This window comes from Dipodomys merriami, unplaced genomic scaffold, assembly GCF_024711535.1.
Source record: "Dipodomys merriami isolate MVZ:Mamm:240054 unplaced genomic scaffold, mDipMer1.0.p SCAF_59, whole genome shotgun sequence".
Classification (NCBI taxonomy): domain Eukaryota; kingdom Metazoa; phylum Chordata; class Mammalia; order Rodentia; family Heteromyidae; genus Dipodomys; species Dipodomys merriami.
In genome coordinates, this window is record NW_027206168.1 from 4901547 (window position 1) to 4929088 (window position 27542).

The window sequence follows — 27542 nt, forward strand, 5'->3', positions numbered from 1 at the left end:
CCTTGCTAGGCTGTACATTCAGAATGTGTTTCTTTTTTTACCCAACTTTTAATATGTATAGAAATTTCCTACTTAAATGAACACAGTAAAAGAATAAAACTTTACCACAAAAAAATCCTTTTAAATGGTTAACCTAAAATTAACTCAGGAAGAACAAATGAAACTAGAAAACTTATTTGCTCAAAAGCAAACAATTTGTAAAAATTCCTAGAAGTCACTGATAAAATTTTCTTAAAAACAACACATCAGATTTACAAATCCCATAAGGATTATACAACCTAAGATTGGCATTTAAGCTCTATAATGATTTTTTAACTGCTTAGGAAAAATCAGTTTCATGACCCAAGTTCCATAAAATTGCAATAATCATCATATTCAAACACTTACATGTAAATTATGTCTACTAAATTCCATTACTTATGCATATTCCATTTAGACAAAATACTTTTCACTTCAAAAACAATCTGAAAACTCCCACCTAAAGATGTGTATTATAGCTAATCTAAACCTTTGTCAATCTTTGCCTCTGGAAAGATACTGTCTGTGAACCAAGAAAGAATAAAGACAACCCAGTTTCAGAAAAAGTCTGTGTCTACAGGCTGTTTATAAAAACCATCCTAGATCATTTCTTCCCTGGGGTGCTTTTTACCCTTCTGGGTTCTGACTAAGCAGTGTGAATGTAAAACCACTAAGACCTAGGGAAGACTATTTGGATGAGTATTTACTGAGCCATAGGCATTTAGTGCCTACTTCTGTGAACCCTAATTTCTATCAGATTTGGAAGAGCAAGGAGTTGGCCCAGAAAAAATTTTCAGCTTTTCATGCAGCAAATGACAAAGGTTAGCTAGCCAAAGCCCCAGGAGGAACACATGCCTGCTACTGATTCACCTTCCTCAAGTTTTCCCAAAATGTTTCTATTTTCACTGGATATCCTTAATGGAGCAATGCAGGCAAATGTGTGGCATCAGTTTTTTGCATATAGTTGAATTTCTGCTGCTACAAGAACTGCTCTCATTCTCTTTTTTACCTTATGGTCTGACAACCAAAGTTTTGCAATTCCAACATGGAGAACAAGCTACCTGAATGACAAAAATCAATCTTCTTCCTACTGAAGCTGGCACTATGAATTAGTAAGATGACCACAGCCACAACATAACAGCCACATATTCCCAATCTTAAAACAAAATCCAGCTGAAGAGTGTGAAGATACAGGAAGAACAGGCATATAAACTGCTCTGGGCTCAGACCTTTGCAGGAGAGCTAGACTACAATATCATAATTTAAAAGATCACACACAAAAGCTTTAATACAGTGAGAGAGAGATGGAATTAGTTTTATTTTATCCTCTCCGAAACTTCCATTTACACCATGGCCTCATCAGTCAAAGAAGAAGAGGAAGAAAAAGCCCTGCCTTATGCCATAGAATTCAAGTACTTATGTACTTGTTAGAGGCGGCAGGGTATGTTTCTCCAGTTTTTTGGCTCCAAGAGATTACACTTTCAGTACCAGTAAAGAACCAATGGCAAACTGCTGGAAATGTCTTCTGGAATAGTCAGTGTACCACTTCATAAAGTGCTTCTGGAGTTAAAATCTGTCGAGCTGACAAAAGTGTCCACACTTTTGCAACAAAGGATAAGAGAATCCCAATGAGTATTTCACTGAGTCCTTCTCAGCTGGGTCTCATTAATGGCACGTTGCTGCTTTAACCTCCGAGGCGCTGGCCCTCACCCCAGGCGAAGCCTCCTGGCCTATCTTCAGGTAGTGGATTGTAATTTGGATCATCATCTGGAGTATCAAAAATAGTCCTCCTAAAAGACAGGGCACAGATATCATTTTATCAGAGTTTGCTTAGGTCTGAAAGTACTACAAGTCCATTTTATTCCCACAGGGTTTCACTAATTGACAAGCATTATGTCTGCCCGCCATTAGTTATGGTATGTTGAAGGTACCCAGGATTATTTAAGTTACTTTATTTCCTTTATCAATTTTCTCCACAAAAGCAATACATGGGCAAGGCACCCATGGCTCACACCTGTAATCCTAGCTACTTAGGAGGCTAAGAGGACTGCAGTTCAAAGCCAGACTGGGCGGAAAAGTCCATGAGACTTTTTATCTCCTATTAACCATCAAATATTGAAGTGGAGCTGTAGAATGGTGGTAGAGTCCTAGCCTTGAGCAAAATAACTATCAGGGACAGTGCCCCAGGGCACTGTTCGAGCCCAAGTTCAAGCCCAAAAATGGGTTCCACATTACCACTCCCGCCCAAAAAAAAAAAAAAAAATCAATATATGACTGGATGCTGGTGGCTCACATCTTTAATCCTAGCTACTTAGGAGGCTCAGATTTGAGGATCTTGGTTCCAAGGCCAGATCAAGTAGAAAAAGTCCTTGAAACTCCATCTCTAATTAACTGAAGCATGGTTAGAATGGTAAAGCACCAGCCAAGAGCAAGAGAGAAAGGTTCTAAGTTCAAGTCCCAATAACACCACACACATATAATTCATGTAATTGTAAAGAATGGAAATACTGGGTAAAATATTCTAAATCCTCAGTTATTTTTTGTAAATGTCTTATTTTTCAATAATACATAATTAGGTTACATTCCAAAAGTTAGGCTACATTCCTTTTGCTTTTTTAGCATCTATCATCATGTCCCCTTATAAGGAAAGTTATCACCCCAACTGTTCATTAATAGATGAAGAAAGAGCAGAGACAGACAGATGTGCACACACACACACACACACACACACACGAAATCAGCCTTAAAAAGGGAAAGAACTGGGGGCAAAGCATAGTGGTAGAGCTTGTGCTTAGTTATATAGAGCCCTTGTTTCATTTCCTGGTGTGCACAAACACATGTATGAATACACATAGGATATTCTGGCACATTGCTATCACATGCACAAACCTCAGGAACATTATGCTACATGAAACAAAACAGTCAAAACTGACTCTCATGCTGGGTGCTAGTGGCTTATACCTGTAATCCTACCTCCTTTGGAGGCTGAGATATGAGGATAGGAGTTCAAAGCAAACTCTGGCAGGAAAATCCACCAGCAGAAACAAAACAAAACCACAAACAAAACAAAGCAACAGCAAAACAAAAACAAACACCACATCAGGCAGTCCCAGGACTGGCCAAATAAATAAGTAAATAAATCAATAGGTCTTTCCTTATATGAGGTATCTCATGTGAGTGCTAGAGTGCTCAAAGTCATGGAGTCAGAAATAGAATGGAGGCTGCTGGGACCGGAGAATAGGAGGTTTTTGTGTGCATAGAGTTTTAGGTTTGCAAGATAGAGTTCTATGGAAGGTGGCAATGGTAACACCACAATCAGATGAATGTACTTAATACCACTGAATTGTGCATTTAAAAGGGGCTTCCCAGTGCCAGTGGCTCATGTCTACAATACCAGATACTCAGGAGGCTAGGGACTTAAGATGGTTGAAAGTTAAGCCAGGCAGGGAAACCCCTGAGACTCATCTCCACTTAACCAGCAAAAAGCAAGAAGCAGGACTGTGGCGTGAGTGGTAGGGCACTAGCCTTGAACAAAAATTACAGGGACAATGCCCACCCTGGTCCTGAATTCAAGTCCCAGGACTGGCACATAAAAGGGGTAGGGACAAAGAAGATAAACTGTTAGACAGCATAATTAAGATTTTAAAAAATATCACAGGTGTTTAAAAAAAAAAAACAAAAACTACTGCAGGACATAGGAAGAGATAGTAAATATCCAAAAGACTTTATTCATTTTTGTTTTTGTTGGTACTGGGGCTCAAACTCTGGGCCTGGGCACTGTCCCTCAGCTCTTCAGCTCAAGGCTAGCGTTCAACCACTTGAGCCAACAGCACCACTTCCAGTATTCTCATGGTTAATTGAAGAGTCTCACAGACTTTCTTGCCCTTGCTGGCTTTAAACCAGGATCCTCAGATCTCAGCCTCCTGAGTAGCTGATTACAGGAGTGAGCCACCAGCACCCAGTTTCCAAAAGACTTTTTAAATGCCATTATATATATTGATTCAAAGTTGCAGTAAAAAATAAACCATAAAGCAGCTCATGTGTCTAATGATACTTGCCTAGAGCTGAGAAGATTAGAAATGTAACAATAGGGAAGCCGGAACTGTGACTTATGAGGTAGAGTGCTAGTCTTGAGCACAGAGGCTCAGGGACAGCACTCAGAGCCTGAGTTCAAGCCCCACACTGGGGGGGAAAAAAAGAAAAGAAAAAAAATGTAACAATAGAGGCTGGGAATGTGGCTTAGTGGTATAATGATTGACTAGCATGCATGAAAGCCCTGGGTTTGATTCCTCAATATCACATAAACAGAAAAAGCCAGAAGTGGCGCTGTGGCTCAAGTGGTAGAGTGCTAGCCTTGAGCAAAAGAAGCTCAAGGATTGCACAGGCCCTGAGTTCAAGCCCCACGACTAGGAAGAATAGGAAGAATAAGAAGGAGGAGAAGGAGGAAGAAGAGGAGGAGGAAGGAAAAGAAGAAGTGTAACAACAACAAAACCAAGCAAAAGCCAAGAAGAAACAGCAAAGCACTGTTATTAATGAATGTAAAAATGTTTGTTCTATCCACAGTAATAAAAGTATACTTAAAACAGACACTGCAAAGCTTCTCTGCTCTTATCTACCTTCTCTATTTCTCCCTACTTTACTCTGATTTGCTAAAGAAATCCTTGCTAAACTTAAAAATACAGGGCTGGGAAGGTGGCTCAGTGGTAAAGAAAAAAGCCGGAAGTGGCGCTGTGGCTCAAGTGGTAGAGCTCTAGCCTTGAGCTGAAGAGCTGAGGGACAGCGCCCAGGCCCAGAGTTCAGGCCCCACGACCAGACCCAAAAAAACAAAAAACAAAAAACCCAAACAAATTTGAATCATTTCTACATCACCAGGTTGAGCAGAACAATGAAAATGTCCACGTGGGGAGAGAAGCCAAAGTGATCCAAGAACAGAAAGAAGCTGGGAGAAGCAGGCTAATAGAACAGAGTCAAAAGCCCAAATGGGTGATGCATACAGAGATGGCCTGATCAGTCAGAAAAGAATGCATACTGACTTGGGGAATTTATGGACCCATAAGAAGAAAGACAAACTACTAGAGGTGGATAAAACAATAAGAGTCTGGTTATAAAAGAGGGTAAACAGCATATTAATGATCGTAAGAATCAGGGTAGAGATGCTCTATTCCTACAACAGAATACTACCCAGTAATAAAAAGAAACAAATAACTGATAGGCCTACCATCACTGATCAACTTAAAAAACATGTTGAATCAAAGATGACACACAAAAGAGCAACTGTGTTCTACATGATTCCACTCATGAAAATGTACAATATATAAAACTAATCAAAGTTAGCCTGGGCAGAAAAGTCCTAGAGAGTCCTAGAGATTCTGTCTTCAATTAGCCAGCAAAATGGTAAGACTGAAGGCCTGACTGAAGTAGTAGAAAACCAGCTATGAACACCAGTTGAGCAAGAGCTCCCCATGAATTCAAGTGGCATAATTTAACTGGTACACACACAAAAAAAGCCGGAAATTGATGAATCATTCCTGCAATCCCAGCTGCTGAAGAGGCTGAGATCTAAAGATCTCAGTTTGAAAACAGTAGGAAAGTCTAAGACTCTTATCTCCAATAAACCACTAAAAATAGCTAAAAGTGGTAGTGTTAGCTGTGAAGTAGTTCAGGGACTGTGCCCTGGTTCAAGTACCAGGACCATCATAAGACACAAAAACAAAAAATAAACTAATCCATGGAGGAATAAAACCAAAATAGTGTGTTTCTTAAACATAGTGGCAAAGAATGACAGAAGGGACATTAGGGAAGCTTTTGGTTGATGGTAATCTTCATTTTGATAGTTTGGGTTACAAAACTGTATGCATTAATGTACTTAGAATTCGTATATTTTATTATATGAATAAATATGAGCTATGGCTAATGATAAACTTGCCAAAGTATTCAGGAAACTAAGTATACTGGATTGGGAAGCTGGATATATGGACAGAAACCATAAAATATTCACTGTAGAATTTATGTAGTGGGGAATTCATGTGCCCCGTATAACTTTTTGTGTACTTTTTATTTACTCTATGTGGAAAATTTCATAGTAAAACATTAGAGAAAAACATATAGAGGATAAAATATCGAATGAACTGTGTTGGGTTTTTATAAGAACTGGTAATATGTGTGTACACACACACACACACACACACACACACACACACGCACGCACGCAGATTTAAGGTGAGTGCCAATGGTTCATACCTAAAATTCTATCTACTTAGATTTGAGGATTGCAGTTAGAAGCCAGCCCAGGTAGGAAAATCCATGAGACTCTTGTCTCCAAGTAAACAAAAAGCTGGAAGTGGAGCTAAGTCAAGTGGTAGAGTATTAGCTCAGAGATAGCCCCTAGGCCCTAAGTTCAAGTCACAGAACCAGAAAACCAAACCAAACCACACACACACACACACACAAAAAAAGGAACGGAATGTGTGAGTAAACATCCCTCTAAACAATGTAATTCCATTACTCTGTTCACTAACATATAGGAACAGTAACACTCCAATAGCAACGACCATAATTAGTACTCAAATTTGACTTCTAAATTTATTTCTGTACTAAAACAGAACCAAAGCTCCTTCAAGAAATAGCTGACTCTAGGACTAGGTCAAGTAGAACCTGGGATATCTCACTGGACTAGAAAGTTATAAATTGCTTAAAAAATGTTGATGACAGGGACATGCTGAAAGGACTTAAAAGCCAAATCTAGGACAACAAAACCTCAAAACACAAGATAATTAGGGATTATAATCCAAGAATAAACATAAAGCCATGAATTCATACAAGTATGGAGAAATGAACTAAAATGTGATAAGGGAAGAGTATAGTTTGAAAATACCTTCCCACAAAATACTTCACCACAAATAAGCAAAGTGGAGAAGCCTGGCAGACACCTAAACCTTTAATGATTAACCACCAATCTGACAACTTCCGCGAGAATAATTGATTCAGAGAATCATTTCCCTGACATTACTGCCTCTAAAGACATGAGGGAACATTAGATAAACCCAAACAGAGAGGCATTTAACAAAATGTGTCTACAATCCTAAAAATGTTCATATCATAAAAGCCAAGGAGAGAATAAGGAACTGTTCTAAAGAAGAAGACTTTTTGAAGAGGGGCTGGGAATGTAGCTCAATGGCAGAGTGCTTGCCTCGCATGCTTGAGGCCCTGGGTTCAATTTCTCAGCACCACATAAACAAAAAAAGCTGTGGGCTGGGAAGGTGGCTCAGTGGTAGAGCACTTGCCTTGCATGCCAGAGGCCCTGGGTTCGATTCCTCAGCACCACATACGCAAAAAGAAAAAAGCTGGAAGTGGCGCTGTGGCTCAAGTGGTAGAGCGCTAGCCTTGAGCTGAAGAGCTAAGGGACAGCACCCAGGCCCAGAGTTCAGGCCCCACGACCAGACCCAAAAAAACAAACAAACAAACAAAAAAAGCTGTGACTCAAGTAGTAGAGTGCTAGCCTTGAGCACAGACAGGCTCAGGGACAGTGCCCAGGCTGAATTCAAGCCCCAGGTTTGGCAAAAAAAAAAAGAGAGAGAGAGAGAGAGAGAGAGAGAGAGAGAGAGAGAGAGAGAGAGAGAGAGAGAGAGAGAGAGAGAGAGAGAGAGAGAGAGAAAGACTGAAGAAACACAAACACCAAAGACAACAACTGGGTCTGAAATTGATCCTTTGCAATTTAAAGCAAAATTATAGTACATAAAGTTCTTTTTTTTTTTTTCCGGTCATGGGGCTTGAACTTGGCTTGGGGTGTCCCTGAGCTCTTCAGCTAGTGAGCACTCTTTATCACTTGAACCACTTCTGGTTTTCTGGTGGATAATTGGAGATAGGAGATAATTGGAGAAAGTCTCACAGACTTTCCTGCCAGAGCTGGCTTTGAACCTCCAATAAACTACACAGAAAAAGCCAGAAGTGGGTGGCACTGAGGCTCAAGTGGTACAGCGCTAGCTTTGGACACAAAGAGGCTCAGCACCCAGACACTGAATTCAAACCCCAGGATTGGCAAAAAAAAAGAAATAGGGAAAAAAACAAAAAACGTGAATGAAGTTATTTTCTAATATGTCTAAGTAATGGGATTATAAATATCTTTCTATTTTCCTTTCCACATGTTTTTAATTAAAAAATATTTTTTGAGATGGTCTTGGGCTGGGAAGGTGGCTCAGTGGTAGAGTGCTTGCCTTGCATGCATGAGGCCCTGGGTTCAATTCCTCAGCACCACATAAGCAGAAAAAAAGATGAAAGTGGCGTTGTGGCTCATGTGGTAGAGCGCTAGCCTTGAGCTGAAGAGCTGAAGGACAGCGTCCAGGACCAGAGTTCAGGCTCCATGACTAACAAAATAAAAATAAAAATAAAAAATAAAAATAGCCGGACAAGAGATGAAGTCTTGGTATGTTTCTCAGGCTGGCATTAAATTCTCAACCCTATTGCAGTCTCAAAACACTGGCATGTATGTCCAGTTACTTTCTCTTTTTTGCTTAACTATTCTACCACAAATATTGTATAACAACTTTATTTTTCTCCCTCAATTGAGCCATTTTTCATGTAGTACTTTCTGAGAACACAAAATTCTGGAGCACAAAGAGGTCTCAGAAAAGCTCTATTCAAGGAACTAAACTACAAACAAGGAGTTGGTACTTGCTTACAACCATACTAGTCACTGCAGCAGCCACATCTGGTTTCCAACCCAAAGCTATTTCTTATTCAATTTTATTGCTTACCTTGACCACCTGCTTTGCAGGTCAGAAATCCCACCATCAGAAAGCTTTCCTCATCCATGTTGTCCATTTTGCTATCTTACCTCTCTAAACTTGGACAACAGCTTTCATAAAACCTGCAGTCAACTCTCTAGAATAGGAAGTTCTAGTAGGCATTTGAGACAATAATTACCAAGTAACCCCTATGATATCCTGAGCTGTGATGCTGGCACTGTCTGCCTCTAGCCAATCCAAGTACTCTTCAGCTGCAGCTAGATTACTCAATCTGCAAATATTTACTGATCTGAATTATGTGTACCAAAAATGATGGGAGCCCCAAGAAAACCCTGATTATGCATTCTGTCCTTGTTTGTCTACAAATAAGACAAAACATGGGGTTAAACACTTACAAAATAGATGGTGTTTTGAGAATTCTTATTCCACCAGGTTGGTTGGGAAATACATCTTCCAAGAAAAAATATATGTGTCCAACTGCAATACCTAGAGTCAATCAGAAACAAAGGATGAGAGGACTAATGTTTTACTGCATGTGAACCGTCTAACATAGAGCATTTTTTAAATGTTAGTGTAATCATTTAAAATGTTTCATCTCATATTCATAGGTATACTCATATAAAAAATTGTAATATTTTAAACATTAAGATACTTATATTAAAGTAAAATTATAGTCCTTGATACACAAACGTCAAATAATCTTACATTACACATAAAGGCCAGACAGAATTAATATAAAAAAAAAATGAAGTACATTTACAGATGAATTAGTAACCAAAGTAGTGATAAGACTCTTACCCAAGAGGTCCACAATGATTGAGTTCCCCAATAACAAGGAGAACCCCATGAGCACCCAGGGCAGAAAGGGGGCCTGGAAGTTGAGAAGGCCAAAAAAGTTCATACGGACATACGGGTTCCTTCTGCTCCACACATAAACCAGCATTATTGTAAAGGCCTGACCTAAAAAAACTAAGCTCACAAATAAACCAAAAAGCTAGCACACAGCATTAAGGAAAATATCAACATAAACATGTATAAGGAAGGCTCAACAAGGCAACTAAATATTGTATTACAACTAAAATTTGAATTGGAAAAATCAAGTAGCTACATTTTGGGAATAGGAGAAAGACAGAATAAGTACCCAGAGCAACTAGGCAAAATTGGGCTTGGGATTAATCTTCTGGACTATATCTACTTTAACCTATGAATGGCAAGCCTCAGATCTCAGGCCTGAGTACCTAGGATTAGAGGTGTGAGCCACCAGCACTTGACCAAAATTCATTTCTTTTAATAAATAACCCTATTAGTTTTTGTGTGTGTGTTGTGTGTGCCAGTATTGGGGCTTGAACTCAAGAGCTGGCACTCTCATCCACTTTCTCACTCAAAACTGACACTCTACTACTTGAGCCTCACCTTCACTCTTAGCTTTTTATTTATTTATTTTGCTAGTTAATTGGAGATAACAGTATCACAGACTTTTTTTTGCTCAGAATTGGATTTGAACTTTGAACTTCACACTATAATCCTCAAATCTCAGCCTCCACAGTAGCTAAAATTAAAGGCATGTGCCACAGGGCCCATTTTTTTTTTTTTTAAACAGATTTGATAATGACGAAATAGAAGTTTGGCAACTTACTTTAAAAGTGAAAAGGCTGGATATGTAGCTCGGTGGTAGATCACTTATCTAGCATATACCAGGTCCAGGGTTGTAACCCCAACATAGCCAAAAAAAAGAAAAGAAAAGAAAAGGGGGCTGTGAAGGTGGCTCAGTGGTAGAGCGCTTGTCTTGCATGCCTGAGACCCTGGGTTCGATTCCTCAGCACCACATAAGCAAAAAGAAAAAAGCCGGAAGTGGCGCTATGGCTCAAGTGGTAGAGTGCTAGCCTTGAGCTGAAGAGCTGAGGGACAGCGCCCAGGCCCAGAGTACAGGCCCCACGACCGGACCAAAAAAAAAAAAAAAAAAAAGAAGGTGAAGTAGAAGGTGAAGTATATCCTTCAGCAATGATATAACCAGGATACTTCACAGTAACCCACCTGGGTTAAATGTTCCTCTGCTTTGCTCACAGTAGTAAAAGCATCCTGTACAAAATGTAAGCTTGGTAAGCTATTGCAGAAATTGTGCTGTAAAATAATTGCTAATGCCCTGAAGCTGAAAATCTAGACTTGACCCATTCAGAATTCAGTGAAACATGGGAGATAAGTATATAGCTTTCAGAAGAGACAGGATGTTCACTAATATTTTCCTATGTTCTACTTGTTGAAGGATACAGTCATTAAGAATCCACCAAAAAGGAACATAAATACAAAGTCTGCAGTCCGACCTCGGAAAGAACCTTCTTCTAGCATACGACAGTAACGATATCTTAAGTTCCAAGTTAAGAAAATGTCACACACACAAACAGGAAGTAAAATTTTAAATTCAGCACTTAATTATATTTGGATCCATTATCTGTAAAACAGTCAAAAATCTTCACTTCTGTAAGAATGTTTAAATGGAAATATTCCTTTTTTTGGTGTCAGTAGTCTTGGGGCTTGAACTCAGGGCTAAGGCACTATCCCGCAGCTCTCTTTCTGCTCAAGACTGAACACTCAGCCACTTGATCCACTCCTCAACTTCTGGCTTTTTGGTAGTTAAGTGGAGGTAAGAGTCTGATTTCCCAGCCCAGGCTGGCTGGCTTCAAACAGTGATTCTCACGTGTCAACCTCTAGAGTAGCTAGGATTACAGGCACTGGTCCCCAGCTACCTTTAAAAAAAAAGGCAAACCAAGAGTACCAAGACTTAGCTGGGGAACTAATTCAGATGCGGTATCAACATGTCTCCAATAAAACCTTTTCTCAAATTTGTAGAACTGTCTTCTCTAAGCTCAACCACACCTTAATCTGCCCCACCTTTACTACTCCATCCCATCTTAGGGTGATCAGCTATCTTTTCAAACTTCGATGAGTACCCTTATCTGTACTTGTCAATAAGGTTGTGTTGTAATGAAAAAAACTAAGAAACTTACCAAAATGAAGTTTAGCAGCAGACAAGGGTGTTCATGCTGGAGCAGGAATCCCAGCACCCAATGGTCCTCTGCCCACTGCAGATGAGCAGAACTGCAACTCCCCTCTTATCCAGAAGGTGGGAACAAATGCCCAGCTCAGGGGTCCTAATTACCACCTTTCCAGAGCACAGCTCTTCCCATCTTTCAAAAACTGAAAACAGGGCAAGCCTGGCAGGCAGTATGGTACTTCTTTTCAGCCAACAGAACCAGCATGAGAGATCTCAAGTTTCTTAAGAACCATTCCCAAACCCTCAGCAACATTTTGGTCATTAAATCACATCTTTCCTCTTGATTAGATCTGTAAGCAACTTAAGAACAGTAATGAAGCCAGGCACAGGTGGCTCGTACCTGTAATCCTAGCTACTCAGGAAGCTGAGATCTGAGGATTGCTGTTCAAAGCCAGCCCAGGCAGGAAAGTCCTGAGACTCTTATCTCCAATTAACCACCAGAATACTGGAAGTGGCTCAAGTGGTAGGATACTTGCTTTGAGCTGAAGAGCTCAGGCCCAGCATCCAAGCCCAGAGTTCAAACCCACTACTGACAAACAACAAAAAAACCCAGTAATGACATCTTCTCACAAATTAGACCCTAGCAATATAGTTGGTAACAATTCAAAACATTACTAGGCTGATCCACTTTTCTATGTACAAAGTTATAGTTACAATGGTATATAAAAGTAAACAAGATCAGTAGTTTCACTTACTGTGTTTCTTAAGTGAACCTAAGGTTTTGATGTTGAAACCCACTTAATAAAGGATACAGGAAAATCATGTTAAATAAAAAATTGAATCCAACTGGCCCAAAAAATAAGAAATTGGTGATTAACCTCCATATCTATAGAGAGAAGAAATTAAGAGAAAATGGATTAAGTAAAATATGTTACTAGTAAATACTTTCACATTAAGACAAAAGACATACCATGACAATAATGGTTCAAAGGCCATAGACAGGGTGATGGATGTTCTGTTGGAACCTAAAACACACAATCTGATACTGGAACTCTGTCTCGGCTGCTTCTAGTTGAAAGACTGGAAGACTAAAATGTGAAGTTTCTAGAAAATTTGCACACACACACACACACACACACACACACACACACACACACACACACACACGTTAGGAATGTGACTCAGTGGTAAGAGTGCTTGCCTTGCATGCATGAGGCCCTGGGTTCCATTCCTCAGCACCACATAAGCTGAAAAAGCCAGAAGTGGCATTGTGGCTTAAGTGGTAGAGTGCTTGCCTTGAGCTGAAGAGCTGAGGGACAGTGCCCAGGCCCAGAGTTCAGGCTCCACAACCGGCAAAGATAGATAGATAGATAAATAAATAAATAAAATAATTCATCCCATATATTTGAGCAAATTATGGGAAAAGTTTAAAGGAAAAATCAGATTAATTTGCAGAACACAGAGTGCTTTCCTCTGGGGACTATCATAAGCTAACAAAGAGCTCATATAATTCCAGGGACCTCATATGTGTAATTGCCAAGAGATTTTTCTACATTACACAGAAATATTCAGAAGGATAAAAAATTAAGTTGTAGTCAGAACACACAATCAATTCCCTACAAGAACTAACACTCTAGCCGGGCGCTGGTGGCTCACGCCTGTAATCCTAGCTACTCAGGAGGCTGAGATCTGAGGATCGCGGTTCAAAGCCAGCCCGGGCAGGAGAGACCGTGAGACTCCTATCTCCAATAAACCACCAGAAAACTGGAAGTGGCCCTGTAGCTCAAGTGGTAGAGCGCTCGCCTTGAGCTGAAGAGCTGAGGGACAGCGCCCAGGCCCAGAGTTCAAGCCCCACGACCAACAAAAAAAAAAAAAAAAAGAACTAACACTCTAAATCTAATTAGGAGACATAAGGACATTTAGTTTCATACTGGAAATCCTGACACACACTTTTTTTTTTGTTGGTCATGGGGCTTGAACTCTGGGTTTGGGCGCTATCCCTCAGCTCTTCACTCAAGGCTAGCGCTCTACCACTTGAGCCACAGCGCCACTTCCGGCTTTTTTCTTTTTGCTTATGGGGTGCTGAGGAATTGAACCCAGGGCCTCATGCATGCAAGGCAAGCGCTCTACCACTGAGCCACCTTCCCAGCCCCTGACATATTCTTATACCTACTCAATCCATTCATGCTCAGCATAATCATCCTTCCCAAAAGGCAGAGCCTTTAACATTTTCAAGTGCTTAGTTTGCCTGCTCTTTCATCTGATCTTGTCTAGTGTTTTTGAGACCTAGCACAAACTGGCCTCAAACTTGTTAACTACTGCCTTAGCAACTGAGTGCTGGGATCACAGGACCTTACTAAAGTCAGGAGGCAAGCCAGTTCACAGATAAGGAAAATAGAAGAGTTAGGTAACTTTAAAATAGATTGCTGGAGGACGTGCAACTAGTGGGATAGAAGAGTTAGGTAACTTTAAAATAGATTGCTGGAGGACATGCAGCTAGTGGGTGGACACAGAGGTAAATCTAGATGCTAAATCCAAATTCATATGCATTTAACCTCAGGCAAAGTCAATCCAAGCAAGTCCTCTGGAAGCACAGCAAGCATGCTAAAGGGAGGAGGCTATGACCAGAGAGACCAGAAGATTTCTTCGTGGGACATTAATTTCCACAGAACTGGTAACTATTAAAATAGGAACAGCTACATATTCACTGCATCCAAGCGTAATCCTCACTCTAGTAAGGAGAGAACATGAAAAACTGCAATAAGGATAAGAGATGCTCTTAAACAACAGACTATGAATCCAAGGTCACATAAAACTACATCTTGAAAGGCAAGCTAGAATTCAGAGGGCATAAAGTGAATATAATACATTTGAGACAGAGAAAACAGCATGTGTAGGGAAAGAATATTGGCTTTCTCAGTCTCTCCTTCACTTGGTGTAACTATGCCTTCTTAGAATTTTCATCACTGAAAAAGTATCTGATAGTATATAATCTAATAACCAGCATTTTGTTTCAGTTATTGATCATTCAGACTTGTGCAAGTATAATCTGCTCTCCAAGAAAGATGATGGATCAATTTAAAAGTATTGTCTCAATTGAGTTTATTAAACTCAGCCATGATGATTAGTCACAAATAAGGTCTAACTGTGAGCCCTTCCCTAGGGAAGCTAGCTGGTCAGTCTTCTTACCAGCCTCAATAATTCTATTTTTTATTGTTTAGTTTTTATTTTTCAGATAGTGTCATACTAAGTAGGCAAGGCTAATCTCAAACTTTTGAACCTTCTGCATGTGCTGGGATTAAAGCCACATGGAGCTAGTGATACTCAAATATAGGAACTAAACATCTTTTTTTGTAGAGAACTTTATGAGTTTTAAATTCCTACCCTTAGCAATTCTGATTTGATACATGATAGCGAGCTTAAGAAACTCTTACAAGTTCTGGAAATGATTCTGAAGCTAAGCAAACTTCAGACTCACCACTCTGCAGCTCAATATAATTGAAGGTTCCCACTGGGTTTTTTAGGAGTTAGAATACTGGAGAATTTGGTACCAAGCAGTAAGAAAAAGACATGGGGGGAAAAAACCATAATTGCCACTGACTACTTACTTGAAAGTGTTTAAAAATTAATTCAGGATTGAAGTACAACTGAAAAGGTGTGATCAATTCCAACTGCTGAAATAGAAAAACACCTTCTTTAAGCGGATCAATTAAAAGACAAAATTTCAGCATTACAGTACAGGATTAGTAGGTCTACTAATTCCCAACTCTGTCACTTAGAACTAATTTCCTTGAGGGCTGGGAAGGTGGCTCAGTGGTAGAGCGCTTGCCTTGCATGCCTGAGGTCCTGGCTTCCATCCCTCAGCACCACATAAGCAAAAAGAAAAAAAAGCCGGAAGTGGCGTTGTGGCTCAAATGGTAGAGCGCTAGCCTTGAGCTGAAGAAGTGAGGGACAGCACCCAGGCCCAGAGTTCAGGCCTCACAACTGGACCCAAAAAAAAAAAAAAAAAAAGAACTAATTTCCTTGAAACTTTTCTTCTTAGGCCATAGAAAGAGGTTGGTAAAGAATTCTCTAGGGAACTAGGAATGTGGCTTTGTGTAGAGTGCTTGCCTAGCATGCATGAAGACCAGGGTTCAATTCCTTAGTACCACATAAACAGAAAAAGCTGAAAGGGGATGTGGCTTAAGTGGTAAAGCACCGAATGAGTGCAGAGGGGGCTCAGGGACAGAGCCCAGGCCCTGAGTTCAAGCCCCAGGATCGGCAAAAAAAAAAAAACACAAACAACAAAACAGTAACAACAACAACAAAAATTCTCTAGGGGTTGGGAATGCGGCTTAGTGATATAGAGTGCTTGCCTAGCATTCATAAGCCCTGGGTTCGATTCCTCAATACCAAATAAACAGGAAAAGCCAGAAGTGGCGCTGTGGCCCAAGTGGTACAGTGCTAGCTTTGAGAAAAAAAAAAAAAAAAGCTCAGGGGCAGTGCCCAGGCCCTGAGTTCAAGCCCCAGGACTGCCAAAAAAAGAATTCTTTAGAATTGGTACCATCCTTTGTGTCTTCAATATCTTAACACACAATATCTTAACACAGCAATGTAAAAGTTCTTATGCTGCAATACCTAAAGATATCAAGGCAGATAGGTGGTGACAGTTTAGATACAAGATGAGAAGCAGCAGCTGCTACGAATCTGCCCATTACGAGGGTACCAACTTTAGGCCCGTGAAATAACCCAAGTTACTTGAAATAACAAAGATGGGAGACCTTGCCACCACTAGGGATAAGTGAGGCCCGAGTTTCTTTACTCACAGATCGTGTTATTTTAAAGTGTTTCCCTCTAGCCAATTTCCAGATTTTGCTCCCAACACCTGTTTCTTCACTTAGCCCATCTTGCTCTCACACTCACCACTGGACCATCTGGGTGCAGCAAGAGTTCTCGAACACGTTTCTTTGGGTGGGCGGCTCCCGCAGCCCTGGCCCGTTATCTGTCCGGATTTCATTTCAGAAATTGATCTTCCCTTCCCCCTACAGAGCCGCGCTCACAACTAAGGTCATCCGGTTGGCACTCCTGGAGCTATCCCGAACCCTAGAGGTAGTCCAGGCAGTCTCCACCCACCCCTGGGACTGGACCCTCTGGGCGTCTCCGAGGCCCAACCCCTAGTTTCCTGAAGACCCAGTCACTTCCACCCCGGAAAATAAGAACGGGGTACTGTAACTGCTCACCACAGCGGCGGTAGTGAGAACGCAAGCGGTGGTGTACGCTCGGCTGACCGGTGGGATCTGCAGGTACTCCAGGCGGAGGCTCTGGTACGCCATCTTCCCACCGCCGGCTGCCTCCTCCCACCCCCCCCACTTCCTCTTCCGCCAGTATACCTGGGCCAGGGGGCGGCCCGCTGCCTGCTGCCGTCCAATCAGCGCCGCGAAGTCGGCCAGCCACCAATCGCGACAGCCCGAGCGCCGCGCGCTCACCAATCACGAGTTGCAACTTCGCGGCAGCCCAGTTTTTCTTCCCCGCCCAACAACGTCAGGGAGAAGGGATAAAGTACGGGTTCCTTCCGCCAATCCCTGCCGGCCACAGTGAGCTTTCCCCCGGGCCCTCTGCGTCACCGATAGAGGTGGGCCCACCCCCGCGGCCGGCCAATCAGAGGCGCGGGATCAGCCCGCCTTTGCGTTTGTTCGCGGAGGCGCGCAATCCGCGGGCTTTGGAGGGGGTTGGTGCCGCCGCCGCCCACCTTTCGCAGTGCGCCGTGGTTGAAAGGAGGCGGCGGGAGTCCGATGTGATGCGGTGTGGGCGGTTTCATCACCACCGGAGCCGGTAAGTGCAGCAGGGACTGTGTTTTCTCTGTGGAATGGCAGGACCTGATCAGGTCTCACAGCAGGCTGCAGCGGCCTCGTAGGGGCAGCTGGCCGCGGTCACACACTGGGGGATCCCAGCATGCCGTGGGGCCGCAGGAGTGGTTGGGAGCCGGACGCGACTGGAAGCAGCTCCTGCCCTGCGCAGTTGAGGCCCGGCCCTGTGGGATCGGAAGCTCCTGAGGCAACTACGATCGTCTAGGCTTCTTAGGCCCTTCTGCCACTGTCTCGTCCTTCTCGCGGTAGTTCGTCAATCAGAACGGGATCTGCCACGCAAGGAGAGGCTCATCAGATTCAGAGGCGGGAGTGGGAGGGGCCGGCCCGTCAGGTGCATCAGAGCTGACCCTTGAAGTCTGTTTGCTGGAGAATCGCCTACCTGAGGTAAGAAAACATACCTCAGACCGGCGCCGGTGGCTCACGCCTTGCAATCCTAACTACTCACGAGGCTGAGAATTGAGGATTACGGTTCACGGTTCCAAATCAGCTCAGGCAGGAAAGTCTGTGAAACTCTTCAATTAACCACCCAAAAGCTGGAACCAGAATTGTGGCTCAAGTGGTTGAGCACAAAAAGCCAAGGGATAGCACCTAGGCCCTGAGTTCAAGCCCCAGGAATACCTCCTTCCCCGAGGCCCCCCCCCCCTCCCCACATGAAAGAAAATACAGTTCGGTTTGGTTGGAGTATACTAGGCTGGTCTTGGCAAGAGAGCATAAAAACATAAGGCGATATTCTGTAGGTTATAAAGAACCACTGTAGAGTTATGGAACAGTGCCAGAAGCCAGTGACTCATATAATCCCAGCTACTCACGATGCTGAGGTCTGAACATGACGGTTTGAAGCCAGCCCAGGCAGGAAAATCCTGAGATTTATCTCTAATTAACCACCAGAAAGCCATGAGTAGGACAGTGGCTCAAGTGGTAGGATACCAGCTTTGAGCCAAAAAGCTCAGAGATAGTGCCTAGTCCCTGATCTCAAAGCTCCAAAAGCATCACCAACAAAAAGAAAGAATGAATTATGGAGCAAGGGAATGACTATCAGGTCTGGTAAAGAAGAAACCAGTAAACAGTTGGAAAATGGTTTTTAAAATAAAGGATAACCCAGGCCCAGAGTTCAAGCCCCACAACTGACAAAAAAAAAAAAGGCTAAAACTGGGAATGGTGGCATGTGCCTTGGCCCCAACTGGGAAGTTGTGGTAGAGACTGAATCTAAGGTTCTAGGTCAGCCTGGGCAAATTAGAGGTCACCCTGTCTGACTTAAAAGGAAGAGAAAAATAGAAGGGGGGGGGGAATGAGTAACATACAACAAAACATTGACACTGTCTCATCAGGAAGAAAGGCAAGTGTCACTAACCATGACCAGGGATAGCAGGAAGATGGGATACAGGACAGGAGAACTGAGAGAGGATAGGAAAGGGGGCACCATGGGATCTAGAGTTTACCTCATCTTCTGAATCCCGAGATCTGGATAAGCCATTTTATGTAGTTCAGTACAAGGGAGGTGACTACAGGTACATGCAGAGAGTAAGGTACCAATCTGTTTATGAAGTTATTTATTATATATTTATTATATAACTGGAGACAGTATACAGTGTTGACTTCCATAGGAAGTGGAAGAAAGCAATAAACACTCCCAACACTAATGTAGACTTTCATCTTTTCCCAGGGTTTCAGACATTTGGTGCCCAGGCAGCTCACACTTAATGTAGAAGCTTGAGCCTTTGTTTTTCCTAGACTGTTTGATCTTTCCAGGTCCCAGCTCTCTGCCATCTGAGTGTTGTTGAAATGGCCTTCCAATCTCCTACCCCTTTCTAGGTCTCACAGCTCTACTCCAGGGAGGGAGGGAATTTGAAGGTTGGCTTAAGATGAACTTTTCAATTTGAGTGCTAGACTATCATCACAATGCAGGATTAGTGGAAATTTTGAAGCAAAAGGTTAGAGAAATGTAGGGGACATTAAAGTTAATTTGTCTTTTGGGCAGTTTGTAATGAATCACCAACCTATTTGAATAATAGAAATATTCTAGCTTAGTAAAGTCATTCATTTTAAACATTAGTCAGGGAGAGGTATAGGTGGTCTAGCCAGTGTGTGAGGCCAGATAAATTTTTTTTAATGTTGCTTGTGCCAGTACTTGAACTCAGGGCCTGGGCATTGTTCCTTCACTTTTTGAGTCAAGGCTAGTGCTCTACCACTTGAACCACAGCTCTTTTTTGGCTTTTTGGTGGCTAATTGGAGATAAGAGTCTCATGCGTTTTCCTGCCTGTGCTAGCTTTGGACCTCAACTAAGGTCTGAGTAGTTAGGATTACAGACATGAGCAGCTAGCACCAGGAAACCAGCACCTGGCATTGCTTTTTTTTTTTTTTTTTTTTTTTTTTTTGTCAGTTGTGGGGCTTGAACTCTGGGCCTGGATGCTGTCCCTCAGCTCTTTGGCTCAATGCGAAGGCTCTACCACTTGAGCCACAATGCCACTTCTAGTTTTCTGGTGGTAATTGGAGATAAAAGTCTCATGGACTTTCCTGCTGGGCTGGCTTTGAACCTCAATCCTCAAATCTCAGCCTCCTGAGTAGCTAGGATTATAGGCAAGAGCTACTGGTGCCCGGCAGGAAAATGTTCTTTAGAAGTTTTCTGTTAGTAGCATGCTGAAAGCAGGACTAAGAATGTATGTAGCTCAGTGGTAGAGTACTTGCTCTCGGTGCCTAATGCCCTGGTTTCCCTTTCCAGTTAGTGGAAGCAAATAAGGTGTTTGTCAAGGAGAATGGAGGCTTTAGGTGTAGTATATGCATGCAATATTGAAAAACTCCAGTCAGAGCCAGTAAGTAAACTTGAGTAAAATAATTGAAATGATCTCAAACATAAAAACATTAGCATTCAGAAGGGGAAGGGGAGGTATATCTCAATGGAAGAGGGACAGCCCTAGCAGAAAACAAAGCAAGTGCTCTAGGCCCTAAGTTCAAGCCCCAAAAGTGGTACACACACACACACACACACACACACACACACGAATGTTAATGTGCATATTAAAAACCTCTAACAGCTGCATACAGTGGCTCACACCTGTAATCATAAACTAAGATATGGGGTCTGGGAAGGTGGCTCAGTGGTAGAGAACTTGCCTTGCATGCATGAGGCCCTAGGTTTAATTCCCCAGCACCACATAAGGAAAAAGAAAAAAGCCAGAAGTGGTGCTGTGGCTCAAGTGTTGGAGCGCTAGCCTTGAGCCGAAGAGCTGAGGGACAGCGCCCAGGCCCAGAGTTCAGGCCCCACGACCGGACCCAAAAAAACAAAAAAAACTAAGATATGAAGATTGCAGTTCAAAGCCAACCAGACAGGAATGTCCATGAGACTCTTACCTCCAATTAAACCCAAAAAGCCAGAAGTAGTGGTAGAGCACTAGCTTTGAGTACAAAGGCTTAAGGACAGCCTTTGTTCAAGCCCCAGGACTGGCACAGAAACAATAAGCCTATTATACTTGGAAATATATACATACTTATATGTATATATAATGCATATTACAGATATACCTATGTGTTTTTGACCTAAAGATAAATCAAAAAGGCAGACATTAAAAATACTAGTTTAGGAGCTGGGAAGGTGGCTCAGTGGTAGAGCACTTGCCTTGCATGCATGAGGCCCTGGGTTCGATTCCTCAGCACCACATAAGCAAAAAGAAAAAAGCCGGAAGTGGTGCTGTGGCTCAAGTGGTAGAGTGCTAGCCTTGAGCTGAAGAGCTGAGGGACAGCGTCCAGGCCCAGAGTTCAAGCCCCATGATTGGACTCTCCTTCCCCCCCCAAAAAAAAAAAACTAGTTTAGGGGCTGGGAAGGTAGCTCAGTAGTAGCGTGCTTGCCTCCCATGCATGAGGCCCTAGGTTCTATTACTCAGTACTACATGTGCAGAAAAACCCGGAAGTGGTGCTATGGCTCAAGTAGTAGAACGCTAGCCTTGAGCTGAAGAGCTGAGGGACAGCATCCAGGTCCAGAGTTCAGGCCCCATGACCAACAAAAAAAAACTAATTTAAGGGCTGGGAAGGTGGCTCAGTGGTAGAGCACTTGCCTTGCATGCATGAGGCCCGGGGTTCAATTCCTCAGCACCACATAGGCAGAAAAAGTTAGAAGTGGCACTGTGGCTTAAGTGGTAGAGTGCTAGCCAGGAGCTGAAGAGCTGAAGGACAGCGCCCAGGCCCAGAGAGAGGAGACCAGGCACTGATGGCTCACACCTGTAATCCTAGCTACTCAGGAAGCTGAGATCTGAGGATCGTGGTTCAAAGCCCAGGCAGAACAGTCTTTGAGACTCTTATCTCCAATTAACCACCAGACAACCGGAAGTGGCGCTGTGGCTCAAGTGGTAAAGTGCTAGGCCAGCCTTGAGCTGAAGAGCTGAGGGACAGCACCTAGGCCCAGAGTTCAGGCCCCACGACCGGACCCAAAAATAAAACAAAAAAAAAACAAACAAACAAAAAACTGAGAGTCTCTGTAGGTATAATGTCATCTGTGTAAATTTCAAAGTTCACAACATTGAACTATGTGCTTAAGTGAGAAATGAGAGATAAAAAATGATAGAGGCGTAGGTGCCAACTACATTATATACATGGATAAAAAGGTCATACTGAAAATCTTACATACAATATAACATATGCCAAATAACAATTGAAAATAAGCTAGGTGCTGGTGGCTCACACCTGTAATCCTATCTACTCAGAATACTGAGATGTAAGGATCAACCAGCCAGGAGGGCTAGGAAGGTAGCTAAGTGGTAGAGTGCTTGCCTCACATGCATGAGGCCCTGGATTCAATTCCTCAGTACCACATAAACAGAAAAAGCTGGAAGTGGCACTGTGGCTCAAGTGGTAGAGCTGAGGGACAGTGCCCAGGCCCAGAGTTCAAGCCCTATGACTGACAAAAACAAACAAACAAAACCAGCCAGGATAGGAAAAGCTATGAGGTTCATTTCTTCTATTGTCTGCAAAAGCCAGTAGAGCTGTGATTCAAGTAAGAGCATTAGCCGTAAGCAAAAGAGTTCAGGGATGGCACCTAGACCCTAAGTTTAAGCCAGTACAAAGGAAAAAAAAGTTGAAAGTAAATAAATGAGAAATGAGGAAAAATGAACAGTCAAAGGAGAAAGAAGGATATACGCTAAGTCCCAGAGAGGCAAAAGTTTATACCTTTCAGTTGACAATTAGGCCTGGAAGTAACATCAAGCTACACAAACTTACTATTTTTGCTTGCTGTTTGTGATGTGATTCGTTACTTTGCTGTTACTCTTGATAATGATTAGTATCATTTGTTTTTTTGAAACAAACTAGTGGCCCAGTTGACCTCAAACTGGCAATCTTCCTGCCTCTGCCTCCTGTGTTCAGATTATGTATCACCTTGCCCAGATCCTCTTGATTTTTTCCCTCTGTACTGAAATTTGAAGTTTGCATCCTTACCCTTGCCAGACAAGTCCCTTATGGCTGAGTCATGCCTCCAGCCCAAATTTGTTTTGCTCATTATTTTTGAGATAGGTGTCTAGGATTCATCCATGTTGGACTTCCTGGTAGCTAAGAGAACAGTTCTTCTGGAGAAGGAATCTCAAGAACTTTTTTCTCCCCAGGCTGGCCTCAAACTGTGATCTAACAATCTCAGCCTCCCAAGTTGTGAGGATTACAGGTATGAGTCACTAGCTGATTATATGTCTTAAAATTCACATTAATTTCTTTTCTTTCTACCTTTGCAGATTTTTTTTTTTTTGGCAACTAAGAATAGCAAATTAAACCAAAATGTCTGTGGATCCAATGGCCTATGAGGCGCAGTTCTTTGGCTTCACACCACAGACTTGCCTGCTGAGGATCTACATTGCATTTCAAGACTACCTATTTGAAGTGATGCAGGCTGTTGAACAGGTTATTCTGAAGAAGCTAGAAGGAATCCCAGACTGTGAGCTTAGCCCAGTCCAAATTCGTAAATGCACAGAGAAGTTTCTTTGTTTCATGAAAGAACGTTTTGATAACCTTTTTGGCAAAATGGAACACCTGTTTTTGCAGTTGATTTTGCATATTCCTCCAAACATCTTGCTTCCTGAAGATAAATGTCAGGAGACGCATCCATATAGTGAGGAAGAATTTCAGCTTCTCCAAAAAGAAATTGAAGAGTTACAAAACAAGTATAAGACTGAATTATGTACGAAGCACGCCCTTCTTACTGAATTAGAAGAGCAAAAAATTGTTCAGGCCAAACTCAAACAGACCTTATCCTTGTTTGATGAGCTTGAAAACATTGGCAGAGATCATGGGACTAGTGATTTTAGGGAGAGTTTGGTATCCATGGTCCAAAACTCCAGAAAACTCAAGAACATCCGAGACAATGTGGAAAAGGAAAACAAAAAACTGAAAACATCTTAATTCCTCAATAATAAGAGACTATTAAAAAATTAGAGCTTGTTCGCTTTTTTTTATGTGTTCCACATCTTTATTGATCCATTCCTGAAGCATCTGTGTGCTGCCTTGAACTACTCTCGGAAGAATTTGTTCATGAGAGGCCTCTAACGAGTGGGATGGGATTCTTGGTTTCAATAATGGCTTATCTGGAGACATGATAAAAGTTGAAACATAACCAAAGTTTTTGTAAAGGTGTGCTTTGATAAGTCCTTTGTGATATTGGTCCCATGGGTTATTTTTGGAAGAGAACAAATGAGAAACTTAAAGCAAGTGGCTCTTCATTAACCATGCATTGCTCTAGGGGCCTGCCAACACAGAACACTTGTTCTCAGCCATAACTTTCCTTACATGAGGAAGTTGGTAACTTTTATTTATTTATTTATTATTGTGAAAATACTGTACAGAGGGGTTACAATTACATGGGCAAGATAATGAGTACATTTCTTATCAAGCATTGTAGCCTCCTCCTTTGTTTCCCCTTCCCATCCCTTCCCATCCTCCTCCCACTCCCCCACCCAATCCTCTCTGCGGCCCCCCCCCCACCAAAGTTGTAAAGTTCATTTTCGACATAATGACTTGTACATCTCATTGTTGCAATAGGTCCACCTGTATCCCTATTTAAACGGTTGGTAACTTTTTATAAGAAAGAGATTACAAAAAACAAAAGACAACTTTGAGCTTTGGTAGAGAAGTTGGCTTTGTTTCCAAAATACTTTCCATGGACAAGGCTTTGACTACATTGGAATCTAGCAGGAGAAGATCTAGGACAGCAAACGGATCCCACTGGTAGAGGAAAAGCCACCTGTGGCATACTCCAATTATGAAATGTACATGTACATTTAGTTAGAATCTGCCTTGTACCTAACATTTACTTATTCACATTCATAAGCATCAAAATACTTTGTACCATCAAGTCACCCAAGGAAGAGGAGGAATGGCAGTGAGTACTCTTAAGGTATCACTTGCCTTCTGCTATCCAAAAGAACAGGCTTTGGAGTTCTTCCTATATATGTACCAGGCGTAAGAGTATTAATATTAGCAATTAAATATTGGATTTAGAAAGCCTGTTTATTATCAAGAAATCCTATTTCTAATTCTGTACACATGCGTGCACACGTATTTGCTTTTAAAACTTGAGTTTTCTATTGTCTATCATGGGATGTTTCTTTCCTTATATGACTTTTTACTGAGATGAAAACTTTCACATTTGTAGTTCATTTCAAATCTTCTAAATGCACTTGATTGGATGGGGATCCCATAAAAAGATATGTCCATGTCCTAATTCTTGGGAGTCGTTGAATATGAGCATGAGTCAGGAACTTGAGATTACATCATCTTGATTTTGTATGTGCTCTAAAATCCAGTGATAATGTCATTGTAAGAGAAAGCTAGAGGAAGATTGAGACAAAAGGACTAGAGGCATGCAGGGCACTGGTATCCTAGCTGCTCAGGAGGCTGATGGTTCAAGTCAGTCTACGTAGGAAAGTTTGTGAGACTCTTACTTCCAATTAACCACCTGAAAATCAGAAGTAGAGTTCTGGGTCAAAGTGGTAGAGTATTAACCTTGAGCAAAAAAAAAGCTCAGGGGGGCTGGGAAGGTGGCTCAGTGGTAGGGTGCTTGCCTTGCATGCATGAGGCCCTGGGTGCTATTCCTCAGCACCACATAAGCAGAAAAAGCCGGAGGTGGCACTGTGGCTCAAATGGTAGAGTGCTAGCCTTGAGCTGAAGAGCTGAGGGACAGCGCCCAGGCCCAGAGTTCAGGCCCCACAACCGGCAAAAAAGAAAAAAAGAAAAACAATTTATAAAGATGTGGGGTGAAATGGGGAAAATTCCAAGTTTGGTTGAAGGATTGTAGTGGTCCAGATGTGTCTTATTTATTGGCTAATTGATCTAGTGTATGTGTGTATGGACTGGTACTGGGGCTTGACTCAGTACCTCATGCTATGTTTTCAGCTTTTTTGCATAAGTCTGGTGCTCTACTGCTTAGGCATGACTCCATTTCTGGCTGGTTTGGGGGTAGCTAGAGATAAGCCTAGTCTTTCCTGCCTGGACTAGCAGGACTCAGGGACTGAGATCTTCAGATGTCAGCCTACTGAGTAGCTAGGATTACGGTGTAAGCTACCTCCTTACAGAAGTTCCTTACAAAATACTGTGGAGCAGTGGGTAATGCAGTAATGAAAAATCTGCTGTTAAAGTGTACTGGATGTTGTGGGAACTTGCCAAGGGGAAAGTTGTTAATTTGGGGCTGACTAGGGGAGGATATGTGAGCGCCATCTTCAGGGTGGGCAGGATTATGGCAACCCGCAGAGCCCACTAAACTGGTGGAAATGAATGGAGAATTGACAACGAAGACAGACAAAATTGATTTATTTAACCCATGGTACCACAATTACTGACATTTCTTTAAAATGTATGCAATATTAGACTGCGAAATTTACACGTTCTGGGCATGGCTTTCCAGTTAAGACAGGTCCGGCTCGAGGTCTTTTCTCCACACCACAGGCTGTCTTCAGCTCTGGTCAGCAGTGACAACACGAATCTACGGTAGAAAAAATATATATATGCAACACGCGCCATTGCAAACCCCTGGGGAAGAAGCATAGGGCCTAGACCAACGCCATTTACCGCGGCCAGCCCACGCTCCGGTGGTGTCTGTGTGCTCAGTGCGCACCCACATCCTTGTGCATCCGGGTCACCAGCGCTCCTGGGTCAACTGCGCGAGCGCGCAGCGGATCGACCCCGTGCTTGGATTGGCCGCGCGATGTTCCACCGCGTGCCTGGATTGGCCGCGCGCCCCGGAACGCCCGCTAGCGTCGGCCAGCCCCCCCTGTGCTTTGATTTCTCACTGCGTCAGTCCCCACACGCCGCTGGCTCCTCCTGGGGCCACGTTGAATCCCGGGGCCACTGTCCAGTCTGATTCTCTGCAAAGCCGCGGGTTCCAGTGGCGCATCGGCTCAGGAACAGGTCAGGCTCTCTCTGCGCTGTCTTACTAGCAAAATGTTCAGATAGTTGTATGCCAAATCCACAAGCGGTAAGATACAGCCACGCGATCCTAATTACAAACAGAACTCTCAACATTACAGGTCGTATAAATATTTCACTGGCCTTCTTACGCATGAATCCGACAACACAGACAACACAGAAGACAAGCAGCCAAAAGCTATACGAAAATGCAGTACGTCCCAAAACAAAATGTTAAGCTTTTCTCTCCCCTTCCCGTCCCCCACCCCCCACCCCCAGATCTGAGCCCACTGGTCCCTCCCTGACTACTCAGACAAGTTGTAAATTGATACAGGCAAAAATGTAAGAAATGATGGAAAATGCAATGGCAGCATTGATGAACAATGAAAGACGGGGATAATGGTCCAGGTAGCACCCCGCTTCCGGTGGAGGCGCTTCCTTCCGTGGAATATACAGGGTACGACGCATATGCCGGGTACGACGAGTACGTGAGCTCATTTTTAGCTGCTGCCAGGAGCGGGAGCCTTGTGCTTTCGCTCTGCGACGTCCAGATTTCTTGCTGCCAGAGTA

The 27542-nt window shown here is 42.7% G+C and overlaps 2 protein-coding genes and 1 long non-coding RNA gene across 4 annotated transcripts; 1 reads left to right on the forward strand and 2 right to left on the reverse strand.

Moving 5' to 3' along the window:
- Positions 1–1302: 1302 nt before the first annotated feature.
- Positions 1303–17084, reverse strand: Derl2 (derlin 2). Its single transcript, XM_070001700.1, has 7 exons — positions 16974–17084; positions 15363–15428; positions 12567–12640; positions 11031–11124; positions 9561–9756; positions 9158–9248; positions 1303–1808 (listed from the first exon to the last, which is right to left on the reverse strand). Exons 1-7 carry the CDS (start codon positions 17064–17066, stop codon positions 1703–1705), a joined length of 720 nt encoding a protein of 239 aa, XP_069857801.1. The 5' UTR covers positions 17067–17084; the 3' UTR covers positions 1303–1702.
- A 318-nt stretch (positions 17085–17402) lies between these two features.
- On the forward strand, positions 17403–24014 carry Mis12 (MIS12 kinetochore complex component). 2 transcript variants are annotated; one of them, XM_070001701.1, is made up of 3 exons: positions 17403–17565; positions 17850–17984; positions 23312–24014. In XM_070001701.1, the coding sequence occupies exon 3, from the start codon at positions 23355–23357 to the stop codon at positions 23973–23975; it is 621 nt and encodes a 206-aa protein (XP_069857802.1). In that variant the 5' UTR covers positions 17403–17565; positions 17850–17984; positions 23312–23354; the 3' UTR covers positions 23976–24014. The 2 variants fall into 2 exon arrangements, with proteins under 2 accessions (XP_069857802.1, XP_069857803.1); XM_070001702.1 differs by lacking the exon at positions 17850–17984.
- Positions 24015–26361: 2347 nt separating this feature from the next.
- Positions 26362–27221, reverse strand: LOC138813311 (uncharacterized). The gene is made up of 2 exons (XR_011367744.1): positions 26637–27221; positions 26362–26550 (listed from the first exon to the last, which is right to left on the reverse strand). It is a non-coding gene; the product is annotated as an uncharacterized lncRNA (long non-coding RNA).
- Between the last annotated feature and the right edge of the window lie 321 nt (positions 27222–27542).

Bases quoted from the DNA above. Each gene is read 5' to 3' on its own strand.
- Derl2 (XM_070001700.1), bottom strand. From the start codon at position 17,066: ATGGCGTACCAGAGCCTCCGCCTGGAGTACCTGCAGATCCCACCGGTC. The intron at 15,429-16,973 runs GTGAGCAGTTAC...TTTCTATTTCAG, and splicing joins TTCTCACTACCGCCGCTGTG to CAGTTGGAATTGATCACACC. The intron at 9,757-11,030 runs GTATCCTTCAAC...GCTGTGTGCTAG, and splicing joins TTGGTGGATTCTTAATGACT to CTTTTTGGTTTATTTGTGAG.
- Mis12 (XM_070001701.1), top strand. From the start codon at position 23,355: ATGTCTGTGGATCCAATGGCCTATGAGGCGCAGTTCTTTGGCTTCACA.